At 48.2% G+C, this 24,156-nt stretch overlaps 2 protein-coding genes across 2 annotated transcripts in view; both read left to right on the top strand.

The window, feature by feature from the left end:
• The first annotated feature begins 92 nt into the window (after positions 1 to 92).
• Positions 93 to 9,453, top strand: cfap53 (cilia and flagella associated protein 53). The gene is made up of 8 exons (XM_044173547.1): positions 93 to 535; positions 2,484 to 2,713; positions 4,323 to 4,496; positions 4,674 to 4,977; positions 6,201 to 6,419; positions 7,864 to 8,080; positions 8,903 to 9,005; positions 9,116 to 9,453. Exons 1-8 carry the CDS (start codon positions 467 to 469, stop codon positions 9,357 to 9,359), a joined length of 1,560 nt encoding a protein of 519 aa, XP_044029482.1. The 5' UTR covers positions 93 to 466; the 3' UTR covers positions 9,360 to 9,453.
• A 2,961-nt stretch (positions 9,454 to 12,414) lies between these two features.
• myo5b (myosin VB) overlaps positions 12,415 to 24,156 on the top strand; it is a 44,890-nt gene continuing 33,148 nt past the window's right edge. Inside the window, 2 exon segments of the mRNA XM_044173904.1 lie at positions 12,415 to 13,566; positions 23,794 to 23,904. Of these exon segments, the coding sequence (XP_044029839.1) occupies positions 13,537 to 13,566; positions 23,794 to 23,904 (141 nt within the window). The 5' untranslated portion in view covers positions 12,415 to 13,536.

Raw genomic sequence — 24,156 nt, 5'->3', positions numbered from 1 at the left:
AGATGAACAGAGTGTCAGAAAACATCTGGTTCGTTGATTAAACAAACAGTCAAAGCGACAAGAAGGCGAGAAGTCAACTACGACTCCCAGGGTGCATTTCGGTAACAAACAGCCAACCACAGAGCTTCACAGGCAGGAAGCTAAAGGCTAAACCTGATAAAGCGATGAGTTCGCTTTCAGTGAGTTTAGCAGCAGCGGCGTAGAGGCTCATGGGTATTGTAGTATGACGTGACAAAACGTAAAAAGAGTAAATTCAAACCGCCGTCGGGACTTGAAGCTGCGCGCTCGGTCCGGTCTCTAGCACAGCGGCTTCCGGTGAAGCTGAGGCGGGAACCCGGAAGGGGGCGCAGTCGTCTCCCCAGCGTCCTCGTGTTTGTGGTTCCCATGGCAACAGTGCCGCGTCTGCGCTGTTTGAAGCAGCTCGCGTCTGAGCGAAGAAGCTGAAAGAAGCCGCAGACTTTTTAAAATGTCGCTGAGTCCAAGAAGAAGAAGATGCCGGGAGTTCACCGGGCCGACGCCGCACTCGGTCGCTGTGGTGAGACACCGACACTCCGACCGACCTCCGTTACAAACACTAAACGGTTTGCTTTGACTCCAACATGGCGTCAAACACACACACACACACAGCAACACACAGCAACACAGTCCGACGATAAACAAACTCAGTGTTGTGTGTAAGAATGAACGACAGGATTAAAAAAACTACAGTTAACGTGATTAAATCCAATATCATCATAAATGAATGTAACGTTAAGCTCTCTGTTCTTTTTAAAATGGCAAAAACGTACATTTCATAATATTTGGACTAAATTTAGACGTGTATTATTATTATTATTAGTGTGGTGCTGATGTTTAATGCAGCTTATAGAATAATGATGCGCCCTCCTGGATAACTAAACTGGTCCAAACTGCCTTTTAGTTCGAAGATTCTCGTAAAAAGTCGTATCTAAGCAGCTTCTCGCTGCTGTGGAAAACAATAACAACCTTTGGAAAGTTCCAGTCCGGCTTCCGTCAGCCCCGCAGCACCGAGACAGCCCTCCTCAAAGTCACCGAGGACCTTTTAATGAACGCAGACGCAGGCACGAGCTCAGTCCTGCTGCTGGACTTCAGTGCTGCCTTTGACTCCACTGATCATCATCATCTTCTCTCAGACAGACTGAGGCACTGGGGGGGCGAATCTGGCTCTGCGCTAGACTGGTTCTCATCTCATCTGTCCAATAGGAAACTCTGTGTCAGCATTAATAACTTCATGTCATCCTTTTCCCATATCAAGTACGGTGTGCCTCAAGGGTCAGTTCTGGGACCAATGCTGTTCTCCTTATACATGCTTCCTTTGGGTGATGTAATCCACAGACATGGTATTTAATTTCGTTGCTATGCAGATGACACACAGTTGTACCTCCCTGTCGAGCCCACTGACCTCAGTACGCTGAGTTCTCTGCAGGACTGCCTGTCTGACAAAAAACACTGGAGGTCGATACATTTTCTTCAGCTCAACTCAAATAAAACTGAAATCCTTGTTATTGGGCCCCAACACATCACTAAACAAATACTGCCATCTACTGGTAACCTGTCGCAACACATCAAGCCTGTTGCAGGAAACCTCGGTGTCCTGTTTGATGGCAATTTATGTTTTGAGCAACTTATCACTGAGCTCGTCCAATCAGGTTTCTATCACCTCAGAAACATCGCAAGAATCCGATCTATTTTAAATCTTAGTGATGCAGAAACTGTTGTACGTGCTTTTATCTCCTCACGCCTCGATTACTGTAACAGCCCGTTCACTCGTCTTAATCTAAACACTCTGACAGACTGCAGACTGTACAGGACTCAGCTGCTCGGCTGTAAACCAGGACCCAGAGGTGCGACCACGTCACACCTGGTTCAGCCTCTTTACACTGGCTCCCTGTTGGTTTCAGGACTTATTTTAAGATCTTGTTGATTACTTTTAAGGCTCTTCATGGCTCCAGACTGTATTTTAGACCTTGTAGTCCCTTATGAACCTTCAGGTAGTCTGAGATCTTCGGGAGGGGGTCTCCTGTCTGTTCCTGAGTGCAGGATGGAAACTAAGGGGGACAGAGCTTTGGCCATCAGGGCCCCGAGGCTCTGGATCAACCTGCCCGAAGACATCAGGCTGTCTGAGTCAGAGTCTTCGTTTAAGTCTCGTCTCAAAACACATTTTTATCTGGAAGCAGATCCTGATTTTACCTGAACTGTTTATTTTACTGCTTTTGTGTATTTTATATTTCATCTTTCACTGCAGTGTTTTATTTCTCTCTCTGTGAAGCTCTTTGTTTTGATAAGTGCTCTGTAAATAAAGTTTTATTATCATAGTTTTATGTGAGTTTGTGTTCAGAGCTTTGGTTTAACGTGTCTACATGTTACATATTTTATGATGTTTTATGTTCGAGCCTGAAGCTTTCGTGCGACTCAGCCAAGATTTCGTTTCTAAAGTGTGTTCGTGTCGTTTGTGGGTCAAACAGAGAGCGAAGTTCCCGTCGTCGAGGCCGGCGGACCAGCTGATCCTGGAGAGACAGAAGCAGGATGCCGCCCGAGACAAAGTCCTGGAGTTCACAAAGAACCAGCAGAGCTGCGACATCAAGAGCTCGTGGCTGCGGAGTTCAGACGGTCGTTTCCTGAGAGGAACCATCGAGAGGCGAGTCCGAGCTGCTCTGAGCCAGCAGGAGGTCCACATCCAGGAGAGGAGGGACAGGTCCGCCACCTGCTCGCAGCACCTCTTACTGTTCACCTGTGACGTACATTTACTCAGGGACTGGTGCTTCTCACTAGACCTCAGGGAAACCTTCTGCTGCACCAGCTGGATTTAAATTACTAACCAGAAACCTGCTTTCTACTTTTACTGCTGATACTGATACTACATGAATCCTTCTGTACTGGTCTGATCTGAGTACCCGTCTCCACCTGTCTGTCTCCACCTGTGTCTCCACCTGTCTGTCTCCACTTGTTATGTCTCCACCTGTCTGTCTCCATCTCTGTGTCTCCCCCTGTGATGTCTCCACTTGTTATGTCTCCACCTGTCTGTCTCCATCTGTGTCTCCACCTGTGATGTCTCCACTTGTTATGTCTCCACCTGTCTGTCTCCATCTGTGTCTCCACCTGTGATGTCTCCACCTGTGATGTCTCCACTTGTTATGTCTCCACCTGTCTGTCTCCATCTGTGTCTCCACCTGTGATGTCTCCACCTGTGATGTCTCCACTTGTTATGTCTCCACCTGTGTCTCCACATGTTTCTCTCCACCTGTGATGTCTCCACTTGTTATGTCTCCACCTGTGTGTCTCCACCTGTGATATCTCCACGTGTGTCTCCACCTGTGTGACTCCACCTGTATGTCTCCACCTGTGATGTCTTCACCTGTGTGTTTCCACCTATGATATCTCCACCTGTGTGTCTCCACCTGTGATGTCTCCACCTGTGTCTCCACCTTTTTGTCTCCACCTGTGATGTCTCCACCTGTGATATCTCCACCTGTGTTTCTCCACCTGTTTGTCTCCACCTGTGATGTCTCCACCTGTGTTTCTCCACCTGTTTGTCTCCACCTGTGTGTCTCCACCTGTGATGTCTCCACCTGTGATGTCTTCACCTGTGATATCTCCACGTGTGTCTCCACCTGTGATGTCTCCACTTGTTATGTCTCCACCTGTCTGTCTCCATCTGTGTCTCCACCTGTGATGTCTCCACCTGTCTGTCTCCACCTGTGTCTCCACCTGTGATGTCTCCACCTGTCTGTCTCCATCTGTGTGTCTCCACCTGTGATGTCTCCACTTGTTATGTCTCCACCTGTGTCTCCACATGTTTGTCTCCACCTGTGATGTCTCCACCTGTCTGTCTCCACCTGTGTGTCTCCACCTGTGTCTCCACCTGTGATGTCTCCACCTGTCTGTCTCCACCTGTGTCTCCACCTGTGATGTCTCCACCTGTCTGTCTCCATCTGTGTGTCTCCACCTGTGTCTTCACCTGTGATGTCTCCACCTGTGATATCTCCACGTGTGTCTCCACCTGTGATGTCTTCACCTGTGTGTCTCCACCTATGATATCTCCACCTGTGTGTCTCCACCTGTGATGTCTTCACCTGTGTGTCTCCACCTATGATATCTCCACCTGTGATGTCTCCACCTGTGTGTCTCCACCTGTTTGTCTCCACCTGTGATGTCTCCACCTGTGTCTCCACCTTTTTGTCTCCACCTGTGATGTCTCCACCTGTTTGTCTCCACCTGTGTGTTTCCACCTGTGATGTCTCCACCTGTGTGTCTCCACCTGTGATGTCTCCACCTGTGATGTCTTCACCTGTGTGTCCCCCCAGGCTGCGTGTGCTGTTGGAGGCGGAGGAGCAGCAGCTGCTGCAGGAGATGGAGGAGAAGGTGGAGACTTCAGTGGAGAGACAGGCGAAGATGAGAGAACGAGCCAAAGCCCTGAGAGAGAGGAGAGAGACAGACAGACAGCAGCTGGTCTCAGACAAGCTGGAGCAACTCTTCAGGTAAACTCACCTGTTTGTCTTCCTCCAGATGTTCACATTAAAAGCAGAAACGACTGCAGTACAGAGATTTGTGTCAAAGGTAGAAAGTGTGACAGTTTACCTGAGTCCCCGCTTCAATACGAGACTTCCCGATGAGTCCAGCAGCTGAGTACACCTGTCCTGTTTGAGCGTTTTCAGGGAGCAGTGTGAGGAGCTGCGGACCGTCCAGAGCCGCCGCAGAGAGCAGCAGGTGTGCGAGGAGCGAGCCGCTCAGGTGAGAAGCCGACAGCGGCGGCGGCGGCGGCAGCAGGAGGAGGAGGAGCTGTTTGATGAGCTGTGGGAGGCCGATCGCAGAGCCAAAGAGGAGCGGGAGGCGCAGCGAGCGCAGACGCAGCAGCGCAGAAACCTGCAGCAGCTGGACTCCATCAGGAGCCAGATGGAGGCGGCCGAGCAGCAGAGACGGAAGCACCGGCAGCTGAGGGAGGAGGAGGCTCGGCTCATGGTCCGCACGTATTATTATGTTTCATACTCACACTGAAGCGCTCGCCAACTGCACACTGCACCAACACCTCTGAGTTAACGGCACTGAACCATCGTAGAAAAGGTTTCAGTCGTAGTCGTCTGGACGCTGTTTTCAGAATCGAGACGTTTCGGCTCCCATCCGGAAGCCATTCTTCTTCTTTTCCTCTCGGCCGTTCCCTTTCAGGGGTCGCCACAGCGAATCGTGGGCCTCCGTCTAACCCCGTCCTCTGCGTCCTCTTCGCTCGCACCAGTTAGCTTCATGTCCTCTCTCACTACATCCATAAATCTCCTCTCTGGTCTTCCTCCAGACCTCCTGCCTGGCAGCTCCAACCTCAGCATCCTTAGCTTTCCTCTTCTCTCTCTGCCTACGAACACACCTTCCTCCTCTCCTTCTTCGTCTTTGACCAACAGTAGTCCAATTTCCACCGGTACCCTGTAGGTCAACTCAGGCCTGTTGTTCTCTGGCTGCACCTCCTCATCACTGTTCAGTACCTAAAAATTAACTAATCCGGAAGTCATTCTCAATTAGTTAATTTTTAGGTACTGAACAGTGATGAGGAGGTGCAGCCAGAGAACAACAGGCCTGATTACTGATTACTGGGCCATCATGGAAACAAAAGAAGGTCACTTTCAGGTGAAACTAGGCAGGTAAACAGCAGACACTCAGGTAGACTCCTCCCTGAGGGCGGGGCTTAAGCAACACAGAGTAGCTTAAATTTCTGAGTTCTCAGACCATTTTCACATTTGAGAATGACTTCTTCCGGATGGGAGCCGAAACGTCTTGATTCTGAAAACAGCGTCCAGACGACTACGGCTGAAACCTTTTCTACGATGGAAGACTCCTGGACGAATGAGGGACGACACCGTCTAGCACTGAAATATTTAAAGAACTTTATTGACTTGATGTTTTATTTTGTTCAGACTTCCGACAGAAAGAGTTCGATAGTCAAACAAGTTTCTCAAATTCAACTCAGATGTGAAAGTTGAGGATCATCAGACCTCTGTCCGACCAGGTTACGATCTGTCGGTCATGTGATCTAAACAAAGAGACCCGAAGCTGAATTTTCTGTCTGAATTTGTGAAACCTCGAGCCACAGAATCTCTGATGGTTTTCAGAATAAAACATTTGAGCGCTGTAGGTTGTGAGGTGTGAATGCGGTCACGGTTTCTCTGCCGGTGCTGAGTCTGAACTGTGTCGTCCAGCTGCAGCAGCAGCAGATGCAGCGGCTGCAGCGGCAGCGCGAGCAGCAGCAGAAGCTCCGGGATCAGCAGACCCGCCGCCGGCAGCTGGACCAGGGCTTCCGGCTGAAGATGAAGCGTCTGTCCCGAGAGCAGCAGGACGAGCTGCAGCTGGACATGAACATCCTGCAGGCGCTGCTCAAACAGGAAACCGACGAGAAACAGGAAGCTGCTCAGAGGAAGGTAAACGCACCTGAACCTCGGTCCGTGTCATGAGCTCAGTGTGTGTTCTGGATATGAAACATCATTTTCTTGATAGTAGGAATTAATAGTTCATCGGGGCTGCAGTAAAAAATGTATTTCTTAGCGGCTGAAAGGATAAAGTGCCTCAGTGATGGCCGAAGTGCTCACATCCTTCGCTCACGTAAAAGGACTAATAACAAAGTGCAAAAACACACTTTATTCAAACTTCAGCTAAATGTACTTCGAGTATAAGAAGTAGAAGTACTCATAATGCGGCCGGCTCCTCATGCAAACGATGCATCTACAAAGCATTAATAACTTTGAACTTGTACTTTTCGAGCATGTAGTGACACAAAGCGGCAGCCGTCATTTTAATGTTAAAGGTGGAACTAATGCGGTCCGCCTTAAATACAGTTTACCGCATGCAAAACACATTTTACTACGAATAATAACTAATAATCAAGTAATCAGTAACTAAACGTCAGTAACTCATTCACACACAGATCCAAAGACAAAGTGTGGATATTTATCAGTATCTGACAGCTGCTTCTCACACTTTACCAAACAAACGTGATGAGCTTTTTTACACCGAGGCTCTTCAGTCTGCTCTGGAGTGAAAGTACTTCATGTCCCAGCGCTGCAGCGTGGAAATGCTGGAGTAGCTGTAGTTCTTCACAGTGGCCAGTAGGTGTCCTCCGAGTGCTGTGAACAACTGATTAGAGATCAGCTGTGACTGATTCAAACATGGTTATTACTGAAATAACAGAAGGAGGAGGAAACGATAAATCTGCATCCTGATCAGTTTGAAAGACCAGGTTCAGGTTCGGGCTCAGGACGAGATGACGGGACTAATTATGCGTCCTGTTACAAAGAAACAGGACGTTTCAGAGATTCAGATTAAACATCATGAGTGAATATGGATAAACCGCTGCTGGCGCTGTTACTCCCGTTTCCACAGGTCGTTTGTTATTAATGCAGCGTCACCATGGAGACAGTGAAGCTGTCTCTCCATCACTGTCCCATCAGATCAGCTGACCAATCGTTTTATTTAGACAGGAAACCTGAATTAAACGCACGGCGACACATTTACTCCTCATGTACACCAGTCGGGCTCGGTGTGTCCACATCTGCTGCACCGCTGCTCATCTCTGTCGAGTTCGGCCATCTTCTACGATCAGGGCCTTCAGCTTCTGACCACGTCATCATCCTCACCCTCCTCATCGTGTCCCAGGTGTCATTACCGTCCGCCTGCCCGACATTCAAACCAGGTTTCAGTATAAAGTCCGTGTTTTTATGTACTCTTGCTCGTAGTCCTGCTCCCCGTATGAGTGAAGACGTGAGGAAGCGGAACGGAAAACGGGCCGTATTTAAACGTTGGCCCCCCAAATGAACGTCTTGAGCCCCCCTGAAGCTAAGTGTGGCCCCTGCGCTCTGTGTTCGCCAGGCCGAGCTGCGTCAGGAGCAGCAGGTGTACCGGCAGTACCTGTCCGATGAGCTGCACAAGCAGAAGAGGGAGGAGGAGGAGACGGAGCAGCTGATCGAGGAGAAACTGAAGGAGGTCTGGGCTAAAAGAGAGGAGCAGAGCCGCCTGCAGCGAGAGGCCAGAAACCGACTGATGCAGGAAGTGATGGAGGCTCGAAGTCTGCAGATCCAACTCAAACGTAAGGAAACACATTTCATCAGCAGAAGTTTTCCTCACGTTCAGACTCAAACAGCAGCCAACGTTTCTGCTAACAGCTGATGTCTTCTTCCTCTGAGCCTTTAAAACACATCAGTGTTGTTCACCACGAACACACACACTGCAGTTTGTCCTGACCTTCTCTGGTTCCCGACCTGGGGGTCGGGGCCCCTCAAGAGGTTCCCCAGATCTGCCAGTGCAGCGAGAATATTTTCTGTGTAAGTCAGTTTGTCAGACAGTAAAGGAAACGAGTTTATTCCCACAGAAAACCCACCAAAGTCTCCCTGTTCTCACAGGGGCTGCACTGGTTTTAAGACGATGAGGACTTAAGGATTCAGTTGTAGACAGAAACGCAGTAAGACGGAGACAGAGACGAGGAAAAGCCTGTAACTAACAATGTGTGACGAGCGGCTGACAGGCGGACATGTTGGTTTGAGTCTGAACGTCAGATCTGTTGACATATAACACACAATAATATACACACAATAACACCAGACTGAGTGTGTGTGTGTGTGTGTGTGTGTGTGTGTGTGTGTGTGTGTGTGTGTGTGTGTGTGTGTGTGTGTGTGTGTGTGTGTGTGTGTGTGTGTGTGTGTGTGTGTGTGTGTGTGTGTGTGTGTGTGTGTGTGTGTGTGTGTGTGTGTGTGTGTGTGTGTGTGTGTGTGTGTGTGTGCATGTGTGTGTGTGTGTGTGTGTGTGTGTGTGCATGTGCGTGTGTGTGTGTGTGTGTGTGTGTGTGTGTGTGTGTGTGTGTGTGTGTGTGTGTGTGTGTGTGTGTGTGTGTGTGTGTGTGTGTGTGCTGCAGTGGATCTGAACCTGCAGAAACAGGTGGAGCTGTCCAAAGAGAGAGACGAGCTGAACAGAGTGATGGAGGAGATGAAGCTGATGGACGAGGAGGAGAAAAGACGGTACGTCAGCAAGCATTTCTCCTGTTACTGTGAGACCAGACTGAACGGGTCTCTGTTGGTCCTGAACGGGTCTCTGTTGGTCCTGAACTGGTCTCTGTTGGTCCTGGCAGTCAGAAGCAGACCTGCGAGGCGTATCGGGCCGACCTGAAGGCCCAGATGAAGCAGCAGCAGCAGCTTCGGTGTGAGGAGAGAGCTCAGGCGGAGAGGGAGCACCAGCAGGGTCTGGTCCTGCAGGAGCGGTTCAACCACAAGAAAGAGGAGATCCTGTCCAGACCCGCGTCTCACACCACCGCCCCCCATCCTTTCAGACGAGCAGAGGGATCCAGCTCTGCCTCCAGACACCGCCTCACGTAGGCAGCCCTTTAAAACACCACATTACTCTGATCTTTTAAATCTAAATAAAAGCCTTTCAAAGCCCTTCGTACCTGCAAACACAGCTTTACAGTCATTACAGCGTGTGAGTGGCTGGATTTATCATTCCATTAAAATGGTCCATCCCACGTGGGATCACATGACACACAGTAATACGCCGTATAAACAGCAGCTTCCAGTCAACATTCAGCTTCCAAAGACAAATCATTCCGTCGTTCCTGAGCCTTTTCACAGAAAAACATGTAGTCTTGTTTCCTAACGACCAGGCATCGTCCAAAAACTTAGAGCAAACGACTTTTCGTGACTTCAGAAAGGAAGTTATCTTTTTAGTTTGTTGATACACTCGTCTGTATCAGCTCACGGCAGGAAGTCGAACCAGCGGCAGTTTCACACAGGCGTGCCTGTCTGATTGGTGGAGGCTGTTGCCTGAGAGAACGACCTGCAGACACTACTCAGGGCTGACACAGCACCAAGAGTCTACAGCCATGCTAGCAGCTCTGTGAGGCTGTACTTAGTTTAGCGTGTGAGCATGCTAACAGTAGCTGATTAGCAGTGAACACAGAGTGCAGCTGAGGCTGATGGGAGCGTCAGCAGCTCTGCAGGTGTTTCAGAATCAGAATCAGAATCAGAAACACTTTATTGATCCCGAAAGGAAACTCTTTGTTACAGCAGCTCGCCTTTACGTCAGTGCACACAGGAGGAAGTACTAGCAAACAATATGATACAATACACTATAAAACAGGTCAGAAAATAAATTAAGTATCATGTCGGTATAAGTATAAGATAAAATAAGTGTCGAGTACCAAGTGGGTTTACCGGTTGATGATAAAGGTACAGTATAAAATACAGTGTCACCACATATGTAATAAGTAATAGTAGTAATAAGCGGAGGTGCTGTCAAGAGTAATAGAGGTATATGATATCAATACAATAAATAAGAAAAACTAACATGGGAAAACTAATATTGCACGGGAGTAGTACACAGAATATTGCACAATTATTATTAAATATGGCAGAGATGTTAATGATCAGTGTCCAGTTTAGTGACTTCGGGTCATACAGACTGACACTTAGAGGGAGGAGCTAAAGAGTCTGATGGCCACAGGCAGGAAGGACTTCCTGTGGCGCTCTGTGGGAGCTCTGCAGGTGTTTGGTCAGAAACCAAAGTGTCGGACACGTTAACATGTCGACCTGATGGTGGCGCTAGATGGACAGTCAGACAGACAGACATGAGCATCCATAGAGCAGCTAGCAGGTTAAAAAGTACTTCCATCTCCTCTACATGTGTTTTGGGTAAAACAATAATTGAATCTTAATATTCTTCCAGAAAGATGCTGGAAGTGCCCATGAGTCAAAGATTAGACAGCGAAGCACAGAGCTGTTTATCAAAGCAGTCAGTAGTTTCATCAGACTTGGTTAGCGGCTAGATCGATGGGCTGTAATAACTTCTGACTAACTCCCGACGCTCCTCAGATGACATGCAGTACTTGTACCTGGCAGGCAGGAATCCCGGAGCTCGCTGGGTAACACGGTGTTTGCTGAAGGTGTTGGAAGAGATCCTCGTTGCATAAAGTCTGAGTGTCTTATTGTGAAAGAATCGTCATCCAGAAAGAAACAGCAACACTTGGAACAGAAGGGTTTGTTTGAGCTGAACTGATTCAGGATCAGTCTGTGAGTCACGACCTGCTGTTTGTTTCAGAACAAAAGCCTCGCTGAGCTGCATGACTTCACACCAAACCCTCTGCCAGACAGTGGAGGGAAGTACCTCGGGACTTTACTGAGTACAAGCTTCAGGTTTGACTTGTACTTCCCTAACTCATAATCTTTTTACTGCTCCACGTTTATGTATCAGCTGTCCTCACGTGACGATCTTGTAAAATATGACACAGTAAACCGTATGTACGGCAGTTCAGATCAGCTCTGCTGCTACAATGCTAACGCGTCAGTAATAATAGTGAAAAAGACGTTTTCAGGTGTCAAACCTGAAGATATTCAGTTTACTGTGATTTACAACAGAAACTCTGAGACACTCGAAGCTGGAACCAGAGAATATGATTCATCGATTAGCAGAATAGTTGCTACAGATTGTTTCAGCTCTAATAATAATGTAATATAATATTATGTCACTCACAGAGGATACTCTGTATGAGGACTACTTTTACTTCTGACACTTAAAGTACATTTTGCAGTACTTTTACTTCCACACAGTTTTGAATGCAGTACTTTTACCTGTAACGCAGTATTTCTTCTTTTACTTTTGTTAAAGATCTGAATAATTCTTCCACCACTGCTTCCAGAAATGTGGTTGTCATTTTGCTAACACTAGTTTCCTGGAAAGAACTTTATAATTATATTAATAAGAATCTAATTATCTCTAAGAAACAAAGTTATTGACAGTTATTAGCTTCAGGTCGGGTCAAACTGCTCATGTCCTCATGAGTTCGCAACGCATTCATAAACAGATTTAAACCTGCCTGTGAGTGATTTGTCCGTGTGTATACATTTAATAAATGTACACTAATCATATATCATTAAATATGATTACAACTACATTAAACAGACTCTTCACAGGAGGAGTCATGGTTTACCTGTCCTCATGTCTGCTTACAGTGTGTTATAAACTGGACTGCAACACAAATGTTAGGTGGAGGTGTTCAGGCGAACTGTGTGTAGAGTGATTAACGTTATTGTGGAAACTCGTCAGACTCTCTGAGGTTTTCATGGAAAATGTTGCACAAGCACCATGAAACAGTTTCTACACAACATCCAGCTGCAGCCGACATTCATCATCATCATCATCATCATCATCATCATCATCATCATCACCACGCATGGATACAGGGTGGACAGAATAACACGAACACCTCAACACAACCAAAATCCAACACAACAAGAAAAGTACAGAGTATAATCATCGGCATAGAGTTCAATCCATCTGAAGATGATCAATAAAAATCATTTCGAACATATGGAAGGTATACGCGTCAATTCTTTTTATTCTTAAGTCTTTCAACAGGCAAAAGAGGCAAAGACTGCAGAACAACTTGTCAGATGAATACAACATATTACAAGGAACATTTACATAAGATGGGGAAGAAGCGGAAAAACATAAAAATATATATAAAAGACAACTAATCATATACATAAACATATGAGCCAATGATGGTCTGAGTACGTGGTCATGTGGCTTCAGGCCAATCACATTCCCAGACCGGCAGAGAGGTGAGGGGCGTGCCCGGTAATGGACTTGGTGACACCATATTGGGTCCATAAACAGGAGAAGTGCATCTGAGAGGCGCTACCCAAGGTTTTTATATATTTGATGTGGCGTTCTTTAAAAACACTTCCTGTCTGGCCGACGTTGGGCCAGAAATCAGAAGAACCAATTTTAGCTGCAGATTGTTTTCAGTTTTCTCCGCAGCGTCATCTTCAGCTTCCAGCCGCCGTCGGCGATGCTCCTGACATAACGTGGAGTCTCTGATTGGATGTTTCTCGCTGAAATGCACCTCAGGACTCTTAATTAACGTCTACGTCTTAAAGGTTTTACGTCCACAGGCTTCTTGTAGCTTTGACTTTTTATCAAAGAACCAGATGTTTTCTAGCATCTTTTGTTCTGATGATTCAACAGACTCCAGCTGTGAGTCACACAACACTGTCTGCAGCCAAAGTGTCGGACGCGTTAACGTGTCGACCTGATGGTGGCGCTAGATGGAAAGTCAGAGGATCAGCAGAGTTATTACAGTTCATCCTGAGGGGAGCATGAACGATGAAGCACGCTGCTGAGATGTTTCAGTCTGGGTCAGAGTGTTGGAGCGACAGGCAGGCGTTAGCATCCTGCTGCTAGCATGGCTGCAGAAAACAGTTCTCAGCTGTGCACAGTGAGGGAGTCTAACCTCTGCTGATAAACCCATTTGTTTTGTTGCCTTCATGGTTGTGCAGAATGATAAAGCCTGTTCTGGGTGGACCAGCGTCTCACAGTCCCGAGCAGGTAAACACCTCATACCTGCAGAGGGAGTGGTTTGGGAGTGGACTCATTACCTGGTGCAACAGTTTATGCTCAGACAGGTCTGAGATATGCTGCTTCCCACAGTCAGATGATCTAATGCAGCTCACTTACGTCTTCTTCTTCATCTGAGGATCCGCTGATTCCCCCGAGAGGATGACGAGTGATTATTACCCTTATTCCAAGGTAAAGCTCCTTTTTGTCTTTCTGCTCACATCGTCTCAGAGGCTGGTGATGTCTGTGGGTCAATGTTCAAGCAGCAACCGCTCTGCAACACACACATTATCAGCACGTTCCGGTCCTCATTACACAACGTCGCGATAAGATTTCTCTCCTCGACGTTTCCTTGGAGGACCTCGTTTCGCTGCCAGAGGCCTGAAGGAGGGTCGAGAAACGTGCCGCAGCCAAGACCACGACGCAGAAATACCCGCTGCTGCCGGCAGAAGTCCTGCATTCAAAATGTGACTCTGGGAAAAAGTAAACAAAACAGAAGTATTATCAGCAAAATGTACTTCGGGTATCAAAAGTAAAGGTCCTCATCATGCAGAATGACCCCCAGAGTGTTGTCATATCTGATATTACTGTTATTATTACCGATGCATTAATGTGTACGCAGCATTTAGATACTGCAGCCGGTCGATGTTCATATTCTGTTGTTAGTCCATAGAAATGCTCATGTGTTTTGTTTGCATCTGTTGAATATTTGTAGTGGAGTAGAAGCACAAAGCGGCATAAAATGAGAGTTTTATTTTGTTTGCGTTCGTGCCAGCTGGCTAAAAGGGGGCGTGGCAGTGGGCGTGGCCTGTAACAAAAGACGCAGAGCTTCCAAATGGCTTCACAGACTTGCACAAAGATTTTGTGGAAAGGCTGGTCATGAGCGAAGGACAGCTGATTAACTGTTCGTGCCAGCTGGCTAAAAGGGGGCGTGGCCTGTAACAAAAAGATGCATAACTTCTAAACGGATTCAGGTAACATGACCAAACCGTAGAAAGACACACACACACACACACACACACACACACACACACACACCTTCCATAACCCATGACCTGGTTGTTGTACACTGTTGTGAGGTTGTGTGTGTGTGTGTGTGTGTTGATGCATTCGTGTACGTGGTCGCAGCTGTTGCGGGTTTGCGCTTGGACTCGGGTTCTGAACTTCAGTATTTCCAGTTCCTGCTACTTTATACTCCTTCACTACATGTAGAGGAAAAGATTGTACTTTTACTGCACTGCAATTATGTGAGTTACAGTATAGATGAAGGCCTCGGTGTTAATAATCTAATAACACAGAATATGATAATATAATACTCGTACTTCTGTATTTTTACTCCAGTAAAACTTCAGATGCAGTTTTTCTGCAGCGTGTTTCGTTACTGTTACTTTGATTAAATATTTAGATTTCTAAGTATTTATATCTCTGATCAGTTTAGTTTTAATTCCGAGTATGACAATAAAAACAATCCTTAGTTTCAGCTCTTCAACCAATACTAACCCCCCCCCACACACACACACTCCTGATGACATCACTATGACGTCATCAGGGCTGCACCATGTGACTGTGCTGTGACGACATCATGAAAGTATTTCGTGTAATTAAGCCTCATCATGAAGAACTTCATTAACTATGTTTGAATCAAATGACCTTCATCATCCTCCCTGAACTGTTTCTAACGATTAATGACGAAGAACAGCTAGTGGCCCCCTGTGGGACCCGAGCCTCATGTTGGGAACCTCTGTGTGTGTGTGTGTGTGTGTGTGTGTGTGTGTACAGTAGAAACCTGGCTGTGAGCCAGGAAACCGCCAGACGGTCCGTGGACTCAGCGCTGACAGGAAGTGCCCTTTAGTAGATGTGTCCTTACTGCATTTATGGATCAGTTCGCGTGTTTTTACTCGCGGTAGGTTTAAGTGTGTAACTGCAGAAAGCAGCGCAGTCTAATTACCTGGGGGGGGGGGACCGGGCTGTGGGTCGGTAACTGGCAGCTACACCCAGCAAACTGACCGAAACTCCGCCGGGACACCTGCCTGAACTCTACCGGGGACACCTGCCTGAACCGGGACGCGCGGACCAAAGGTTGTCCGATGTTTCACCTGGTTTAGGTGCAGAAACTTCCGGATAAAGGGATTATAATGGATTCTTAATGGGAGCAGCAGCACGGCGGCCGTAGTGTGCTCGTTCAGGGAGGGAACACGAGCAGGACCATGTCTGTGAACGAGCTGTACACAAAGGTGAGCCATTTTACCTGTAACACGAGCCGACGTCACCCTGAAACTCAGAGACGTGTGTGTCTGTTTCCCGCCGCTCAGGTTAGATTAAAGACCGAGGAACCAACTCCATTCAGAACTGTGTTGAACAAGTCCGTGTTTTAACGGGCAGGCCTGTGTTCACCCGTGTTAACGCAACAGCTTTCAGATCCGCCGGCTCACTTCAACACGAACCAAACTGCATGTTAATTTACGAAACTTTGAGTGTTGAGTCACCGTTCGTTCGAGCGAGGTCGCGGCAGTGCGGCAGTGCGTTATAGTGAGCACAAGTTGAAATATTATCAAAAGGATAGCTGTGTGGTGGATTATATGTGAGCCGGATGGACCAGCAGATTGGGATACTTTTCAAGTCAAGTCACGTTCTTAGACGTTTAGTCATAAGCGACACTCTACTTTAAATTGACATATTTTTGAATGAAGTTCAACACGGAACTGAGCGGACAGGTGCAGGAGCGGGGGAGGAACGTTTCATGATTCCTGAACTTCTTTGGTCGAAAGCAAACCGTGTTTCATGCCTTTATTATTACAGCAGTCTGGTATCGTTCTGCTTATTTCCAGAAACATTTCTAACTAATTTGGGATCCAGATTTTGGAGTAAACTCTGACCCTGATCGGGAACTAGACAAACCTCAGTGGACATTTAAACTCACCGTTTGGATCAGATTTGTATTTTAGTGGAACTGAACATCATCATCATCATCATCATCACATTTCTCTTAGTGTTGTTTCCAAGACTTAAACACAATAATAATGACTCTAATCACACAACTAGCCAGCACAGTTAGAAACCTTTATTAACACACATTCACAACACAGTCCGTCCTTAAAGCTGCAGTTCAACAGGACTCCAGCTCGCTGTGATGTCATAGTGATGTCATCAGACAAACTGCAGTTTGAGAGACCGGCTGTCTCTAATGGAAGACACTGTCCAGGTGCATGGTGGGAAATGTAGGATCCGGTGTTTTTGGAGTGAAAGTCAGGATGTCTCCTGGGACGGACGCGCATACGTCAGTGAAGAGTTTTCCCTGGTGGAGACGGACGGAGACAGACGGATTCACAGGCAGCGGCCTCCTGACGCCGAACGGACTCTGTCTGTGTCGTAAACCAGACCGGGATCGTAGTCCGACGTGGACTCGGAGCTGCGAGAGTCCGAACAGAACCGGGACGCGGCCTCGTGATGCCGCAGGCCTCCAGCTGACGGTGTCTCGTTACACAGCTTGTTCAGCCGACGTTTTATATTATATTATTCTGGATTTTCACGTCCTTGGAACCGAACCTGGCGGTGCAGATCAGCTGCTAAACGTCTTCTTCACGGAGGTGAAATCAGCCCGGTGACACCAGGGTCGCAGTCTGTCTGCTGGGTCCGAACAGAAGACGGCAGCAGCGAACCGTCTGTATTTCTGTCCCAGAACTCTTCCTCTTCACTTCTGCAGGAATGACGGCCGTTTGGATCAGAAGTGTTTCCAGTCTGAGTTATTTGATAAAGAACGATAACGGCGTTGGATTCTCTGACGAACATTTTGAGGAAACTTGCAGATTGAAATCGTGTAAAACTGCGAAGCAGCTCCCACGTGACATTCCTCTGTCTCACATCTTGTCTTACAACGGAGACGAAACCATGAAGGTGAACGTGTCTGATTTTCCTGTGAGGACATCAGACGTGTCTCAGCTCCTCTGGAGGCGGAGCAGCGCTGTAATCCCTCCTCCTGGACTCTGCAGTCCACATCGTTAAGTAGGGCCACTTAAAGCCTCTTCACCCGCTGTGAGACTAAGTAATCCAGAGCCGGAGGGCCGGTCCTGCAGCTCCATCTGGTTCAGGTCTGAGACTCAGCTGAGTCACGGATCCTTCAGTTTGTATTTCTGATCAGTGATCCTGTTCGAGGCCTGCAGGTCCTGCTGCTGCGGTCTGTGACCAGGTCCAGGGGCCCCACAGGTCTGGGGGCCCAGAGTCTGTTGGTCTGTCCGCGTTGAGGCTTCAGAGTGTGTTTCAGGATGAACGTTGAAGACGTTGGGACAGATTTTGGGTCTTGCAGATCTGGATTATCCTGAGGTGTGTGTGTGTGTGTGTGTGTGTGTGTGTGTGTGTGTGTGTGTGTGTGTGTGTGTGTGTGTGTGTGTGTGTGTGTGTGTAATCTCACAGGATTAACATTATTCGCATCTGTTTGCTGATGTCTCTAATTACACCCAGCTCATAATCTGCGTCCAGTGCAGGAAGTACGGTGGCCTGTTGGACCCGAAGGAGTTAGTCAGTGAAAGACTGAATGAGCCGATCGACAGAAAACAATTTAACTAATTAATAATTAAGGAAAAATAGCCTTGATTCTGTCCCCAGTGTCTCTGGTGTCCCCAGTGTCTCTGATTTTGTAATCGCTACTGAAATGAATCGTTAGTTGCGATTAATGTTCACCCTTTTATAAAACTGATGTGATGAAAACTTTATTCATCCAGCACTTCTCAAACCGGCGTCACAGAAAGTCTCACGGCGGCGAAGGACGGAGCAGATAAACGCTGCAGGACTCTGCAGGATCTGGCTTCACAGCGCGGTGCGCCGATCCGGCATCGCAATGTCCTCGGGACGTTATTCAAAATGCTGCTAACCATAAATCACCTCGGGACGGACGGACGGACGGACGGACAGCCTGGTGTCTCCGGGAGTTACTGTGTGTGTGTGTGTGTGTGTGTGTGTGTGTGTGTGTGTGTGGCCTTGTATTAATCTCTGAGGAGATTTTATACACAACAGAAGGACACACACTAATCAGGGTCCCGGAACGATACAAAACCAAACTTTATTGTCCACTGCAGCGTGCGGCTGTCTGTCGTGTGGAAACCTCGTGTGAGCAAGAAATCAGACTGAAGACAAACGAAACAAACCTTCTTTAAAATGGCGAGTACGCTGGGAATGAGAGGCGTTCCTACACGTTCTTTATGCTGAAGCGCTTCCTGTAGTGACCACAAGTGCTGGCTCCGGGTCTGGTTCAGAACGCGGGTCCTTCGGTTCTGCATTAACGTTAATTAGCGGCAGCTCATAGAAGCCGGCAGCAGGGAAACTGACGTGAGATCAGTTAAACCGGTGTTCAGTGAGGTGCTTCCTGGATGTTTTCTGCCGGAGACTGGATGAGGAGGAGGACAGAGGACAGAGTTCAGGACCTCAGAGTCTGAACTCCTCTCACACCCGCTCTCTTGGACAAGCAGCGAAATGCGAAAGAATCAGATCAGAAACACTTTATCGATCCTCGAGGGGAAACTCTGCTACAGCAGCTCGCTGTCAGTCAGCCACACATAACACACTGCAACACAGCTCAGATACATCAAGCAGCAGGTGGGTATAAGTATAAAACACAGGTGTACGGTAATACTGCATGAACTGCCAAGTTAAGTGCAGCTTATTTATAATGAGACGGCGGATGCTGCACAGCAGTAATAGAAATATGAATAAATATCAATAAACAGGGAAGTTAAGAGGCTCAGCATTTGCTCGGCTCTTCTGGTTGTGCAGGCTCGCCGTTCTGATATCAGTGACCTTTAGTTTCCTCTGAGTATCAGCAGAAACCTGCTGCAGTCGTCTCTGTAGATCAAAGTTCCTCGACAGGTACAGGCGGAGGCGTGGCTTCCTGTCGGACGCACCCAGCGCCCCAGGCTGACGGCATTGTGCTGACACAGCAGTGGGCGGAGACTCGGGGGTTTCACCTGTGAGCTGCAGGTAAAACACGGTGAGGCGGACGTGTGGAGAGTCGAGCTGCGGCTCGCGGGACGGCGTCTTCTGTCCTCTCAGGGTCTAATGCAACACTTCACCTGCACGCTCGTCTTTCATACCAAACCTGTCCAACGGCTTCTGCTCAGCTGTTCTTCCGGTTTCCTCCTCCCCCTCCACTCCACCTCCTCCACCCAGACACCCTCCGCCCTCACTGCTAAACAGACTAAACGACTGTTTGCTAAACCCCGCCCCCGAAACAGGGCTTGTCCAGTCATACGGTGACAGTTAAAAGCCACCGTATGACTGGACTGATCCGGACTGAAGCGTCTCAGCAGCTGCTGGACTGTGATGAGACGTGCTTCATCGTTCATGCTCCCCTCAGGATGAACTGTAATAACTCTGCTGATCCTCTGACTTTCCATCTAGCGCCACCATCAGGTCGACATGTTAACGTGTCCGACACTTTGGTTTCTGACCAAACACCTGCAGAGCTGATGGCGCTCCCATCAGCCTCAGCTGCACTCTGTGTTCACTGCTAACTAGCTAATGTTAGCATGCATGGAGCTTATAGCTCAGGGCAGCGCTGTGTGTCAGTACAGCCTCACACAGCTGCTAGCATGACAGTTAGCCTGGTTGGGCTCTTTGTTAGAAAACGCAGCTCTGTGGTTCTGGCGTGTCTGTTAGCCCAGCTAGCTGCACGTATGACACAATAAGAAAAACTGCATTCACTCATTTCCGTTCACACGAGGATGAACTCGCTCTCACATTGTTTATCCTCAGCTGCAGGAACGATTTCAGATCAAAGTTTAGGAAGTGGGATTCGACGTCAGTGTTTTATTCCTACATGTTGTAAAAAAAACCTTTCAGAGCAGCTTCTGTGTGTGTGTGTGTGTGTGTGTGTGTGTGTGTGTGTGTGTGTGTGTCCTCATTCCTGCTTGTTTCCTGCTGAGCTGCTCTACATGCAGACGACACGCTGCACAGCCATTGGTCAGTTTCTGACGGCGACACGAGGATCCTCGCTGCTGATTGAAGCTTTTTACACGAGTCTTTGTGAAATATACTGTACAATATTTTATATATTTCTGTATTTAGTTTGTGAAATGTTCAGTTCAGCATAAAAAGGGTAAAAGCTAAAGAAAAAGTGGCTCTAAAGTGTGAAATAAAACGCTGTAAAGCTGTAAAGATATTACACATTTGTTCCCAGGCTGCTGTGAGAACAATAACAAATGCAGCCGCTCCTGTAAAAGTAGGTCGATCCAGTGTGTGCTTCATGGTAGACAATAAAGAGCGAAGCACACTGTGTGTGTGTGTGTGTGTGTGTGTGTGTGTGTGTGTGTGTGTGTGTGTGTGTGTGTGTGCGCAGAGGACTCCTGCAGAGACATTTTAATTACTGTTAGTTCAGACGCTTCAGTCACAGTGAAGCTTCAGCCTCGCCGCTGCTTCGTTCAGACTGGGTGGTCCGCAGGGTCCGCAGGGTCCACAGGGTCTGCAGGATCCGCAGCCCCGAGCTGCACCGGGTCTCTGCCGTCGCAGGTCCTCTGAATGGGCGACACATGGACCCTGACAAACCCTCCAAACCGGGATGCAATGTAAAACACTCGAATGGTCTCCTTTTTCCCTTTTCAAAGTTTGTCCATTTACAGGAGTCAGAGCAGAGGACGGTGTCTCCGTCAGTACTTACAGAACAGAGTCAGCTCATTACAGGTGCGGTTAAAACCGACATGGCAGGGGCCCTAAAGTGGCTCCTGGATTTAACCTCATCCCGAGTCAGTATTTCAGGTAACGTTCTGCTCACATGCAAACAAACGTGTGTCGAGTCTGCGGCTGCAGGTTTTTTTCCCATTCCTCGAGTCCCGAAGAGAGCGAGTTAACTAACTGAACCGAAGCTCCTCGTGGCCCTTCGCTGAGATCAGATACCTGCTGGGTGCTGACGGTGGACCGGCCCATTCAGCTCCGGTTCAACAGACTCCGCTAACCTGAGGCAGGCGCTGATTCACTGTAGAAATACTGGTTTGGGACGGGGACTCTGGTTAAACTGGCTGGGGAGACGTGGGTGTGGGAGGGGCTCAGTAGGGCCCCAGCTCATGTAGGAAGTCAGATTAGATGAACGCAGGCAAACCGACACAGCAGCAGAGCAGACTCCGAGTGTAAAGAGAGGAATACGTCTGCTTCACGATCGGCTTCGCTTCCTGTCCGAGTCTCCCCACCTTTCTCTCCGTCACCCACATGTTGCTGTTGTCTCCTGTTAACGCCTGCTGTCCCGAGCGTCCCGGCGTCTGTCTTCATGGTCTCGGACATGGAGGCCGCCGGATTCCCAGAAGAGTGCTCAAACAAAGGATTCAGCCCGTTGGACCTTTTCCGTTTTGTATGTGTGTGTTTCACCTCATTAATATAATAATAAACTTTATGTCCATCGTACAGTTCGTGCATAAAAAGCAGCGCAGTGTTTTACAGACAAGCAAAGAATCAGAACAATCAAATAAAACGGGATAACGTTTAAAGAAGACGGGATGAAGTACTCGTCAGGTGATTAAAAGACGTCTGAAGACTTAGTTTTAAAGTGTGGACACATTCTGTAATTAACAAAAGTCCCGAGCTCAGGACCAGGACCGGGACAGGCCGGAGGACCGGAGGTCCCGAGCTCAGGACCGGGACAGGCCGGAGCCCGAGCTCAGGACCAGGACCGGGACAGGCCGGAGCCGGAGGTCCCGAGCTCAGGACCAGGACCGGGACAGGCCGGAGGACCGGAGGGACAAGAGATTTACAAACCAGGAAGAATCTTCAAATGAATTCTGTTACTGACAGAAGCTGCAGCTCACACACACACACACAGAGACATACACACACACACACACACACACAGAGACACACACACACACACACACACAGTAACACACACACACACACACACACACACACACACACAGAGACACACACGGTAACATACACACACAGAGACACACACACACACGCACACAGTAACACACACACACACACACAGACACACACACACACGCACACACAGTAACACACACACACAGACACACACACACACACACACAGTGACACACACACACACACACACAGTAACACACACACACACACACAGTAACATACACACAGAGACACACACACACACACAGAGACACACACACACACAGTAACACACACACACACAGAGACACACACACAGAGACACACACACACACAGAGACACACACACACACAGTAACACACACACACACAGAGACACACACACAGAGACACACACACACACAGAGACACACACACACACACACACGAGGTTCATAGAAAGGATCAAAGCATCGGTTATGAACAGGAAGTAACTTCCTTCTTCCAGCAAACTGACGTGAGGAAGCAGCGCTTCACCGTAACTGCGTGTCTCCGGTTCACTTCCTGTTTTCTGATTAGTCATTAGATATCTTTGACACGACTGGTCCAGCTGCGCTCACCTGAGGAGAACAGGTGACGTCGCCGTCTGTAGTCGCTTTGATGCAAATCCACTTCCTAAAACCAGCGAGTCATTTGAATAAAACCCCCGCACTGAATCAGCAGAGGTCACATGACCCGACGGCGTCATTAGAGACCGAGGAGGTTCGCTCTGCATCTGGCTCTCGGTCTTATGTCCAACCAGATTCAGTTTGCTGGTCCCGTCAGTCCTCCTGCGCCTCTCCCTTCACTGCTCTGTAGTCCTGCAGTTAGTTTTCATGGTGGACCAGGATCAAGTTCTGTCTGCTTCCTGACGCCTTTCATCTACAGAAGCGGATCAAAGTCCAGACTGAACGCAGAGCGACCTGCAGCCGGACGACAGGCGGCTTTTACTCAAGTTCTCTTCCCGTCTTCTGCTGCGTTCGACTCCCGACGCGTATCTGACAGATACAGTTACTGTTCACATTTAGATTTTACCGACAACGCGACGATAAACGTGTCAAAACACATCATTAAAGATTAAAGCAGTCCAACCTTTTTGTCTCGTGTCTCTCGTATAAACTCACTGTGTAGTTGTGTGTCCTCGTCATGTAATCATGAAATCAGATTCGTGGATCGGACCGTTGTGTTTTCTTCTCTCTGTCCCGTTAACTCGTGACGACGCCTCACGTTTGTCTAAAAGCCCTTTCGGCCCGCAGCAGCGCTCGGATGAATCACACACTCCTTCCTCTGCGTGGAGATGCAGATTCAGTGACTCGGTCGCCGATAAACACTTTATATTTGCTCCTAATCATCATCTCTGAAATAAAACATATTGTAATAAAGCGACCGACTGAGCGGTTCGCTTTGATTCGCGCTCGACAGCCGAACTGTTCGTCTCCAGAGGAAACAAAAGGTGGAGAAGTGAAAGTGTTATGAAAGCTGAGTCTGTGATGAACCGCTCTGTGCTCGCGGCGTCCTGCAGCGTGATGTGTCGGCGCTTTCTAACGTTGTGGTTTGTTTCAGTACACCCGGGTCTGGATCCCCGACCCCGAGGATGTGTGGAAGGCTGCGGAGATCGTCAGAGACTACAAGGAAGGAGACCCGGTCCTTCACCTCCAACTGGAGGACGAGACGGTATTTAGCTTCCTTTGTTCTTCCTGTTGGAGAGGAAACACTGCACACCTGTTAGACTGCGACAGGTGTCCCTGATTTCTCTCAGGACATGTTTATCCTGTGGAGTAAAGACAGGAAACACCATGTCTCCACCTGCTGCCGTCACACCTGCAGCTCACTTCACCTGTTGTCTTTAGTCTGTCTGTAGTTCTGCCCAGTTTCACGTTCACACTCACTGATTACAAACAAACCAAGAGGAGGAGACACGAAGTC

This window comes from Siniperca chuatsi, linkage group LG18, assembly GCF_020085105.1.
Source record: "Siniperca chuatsi isolate FFG_IHB_CAS linkage group LG18, ASM2008510v1, whole genome shotgun sequence".
Taxonomy (NCBI): Eukaryota; Metazoa; Chordata; class Actinopteri; order Centrarchiformes; family Sinipercidae; genus Siniperca; species Siniperca chuatsi.
The sequence above is the reverse complement of the archived record's forward strand: the minus strand, read 5'-3'. Positions and strand labels throughout refer to the sequence as shown.

Bases quoted from the DNA above. Each gene is read 5' to 3' on its own strand.
- cfap53 (XM_044173547.1), top strand. From the start codon at position 467: ATGTCGCTGAGTCCAAGAAGAAGAAGATGCCGGGAGTTCACCGGGCCG. The intron at 536-2,483 runs GTGAGACACCGA...TGGGTCAAACAG, and splicing joins CGCCGCACTCGGTCGCTGTG to AGAGCGAAGTTCCCGTCGTC. The intron at 2,714-4,322 runs GTCCGCCACCTG...GTGTCCCCCCAG, and splicing joins ATCCAGGAGAGGAGGGACAG to GCTGCGTGTGCTGTTGGAGG.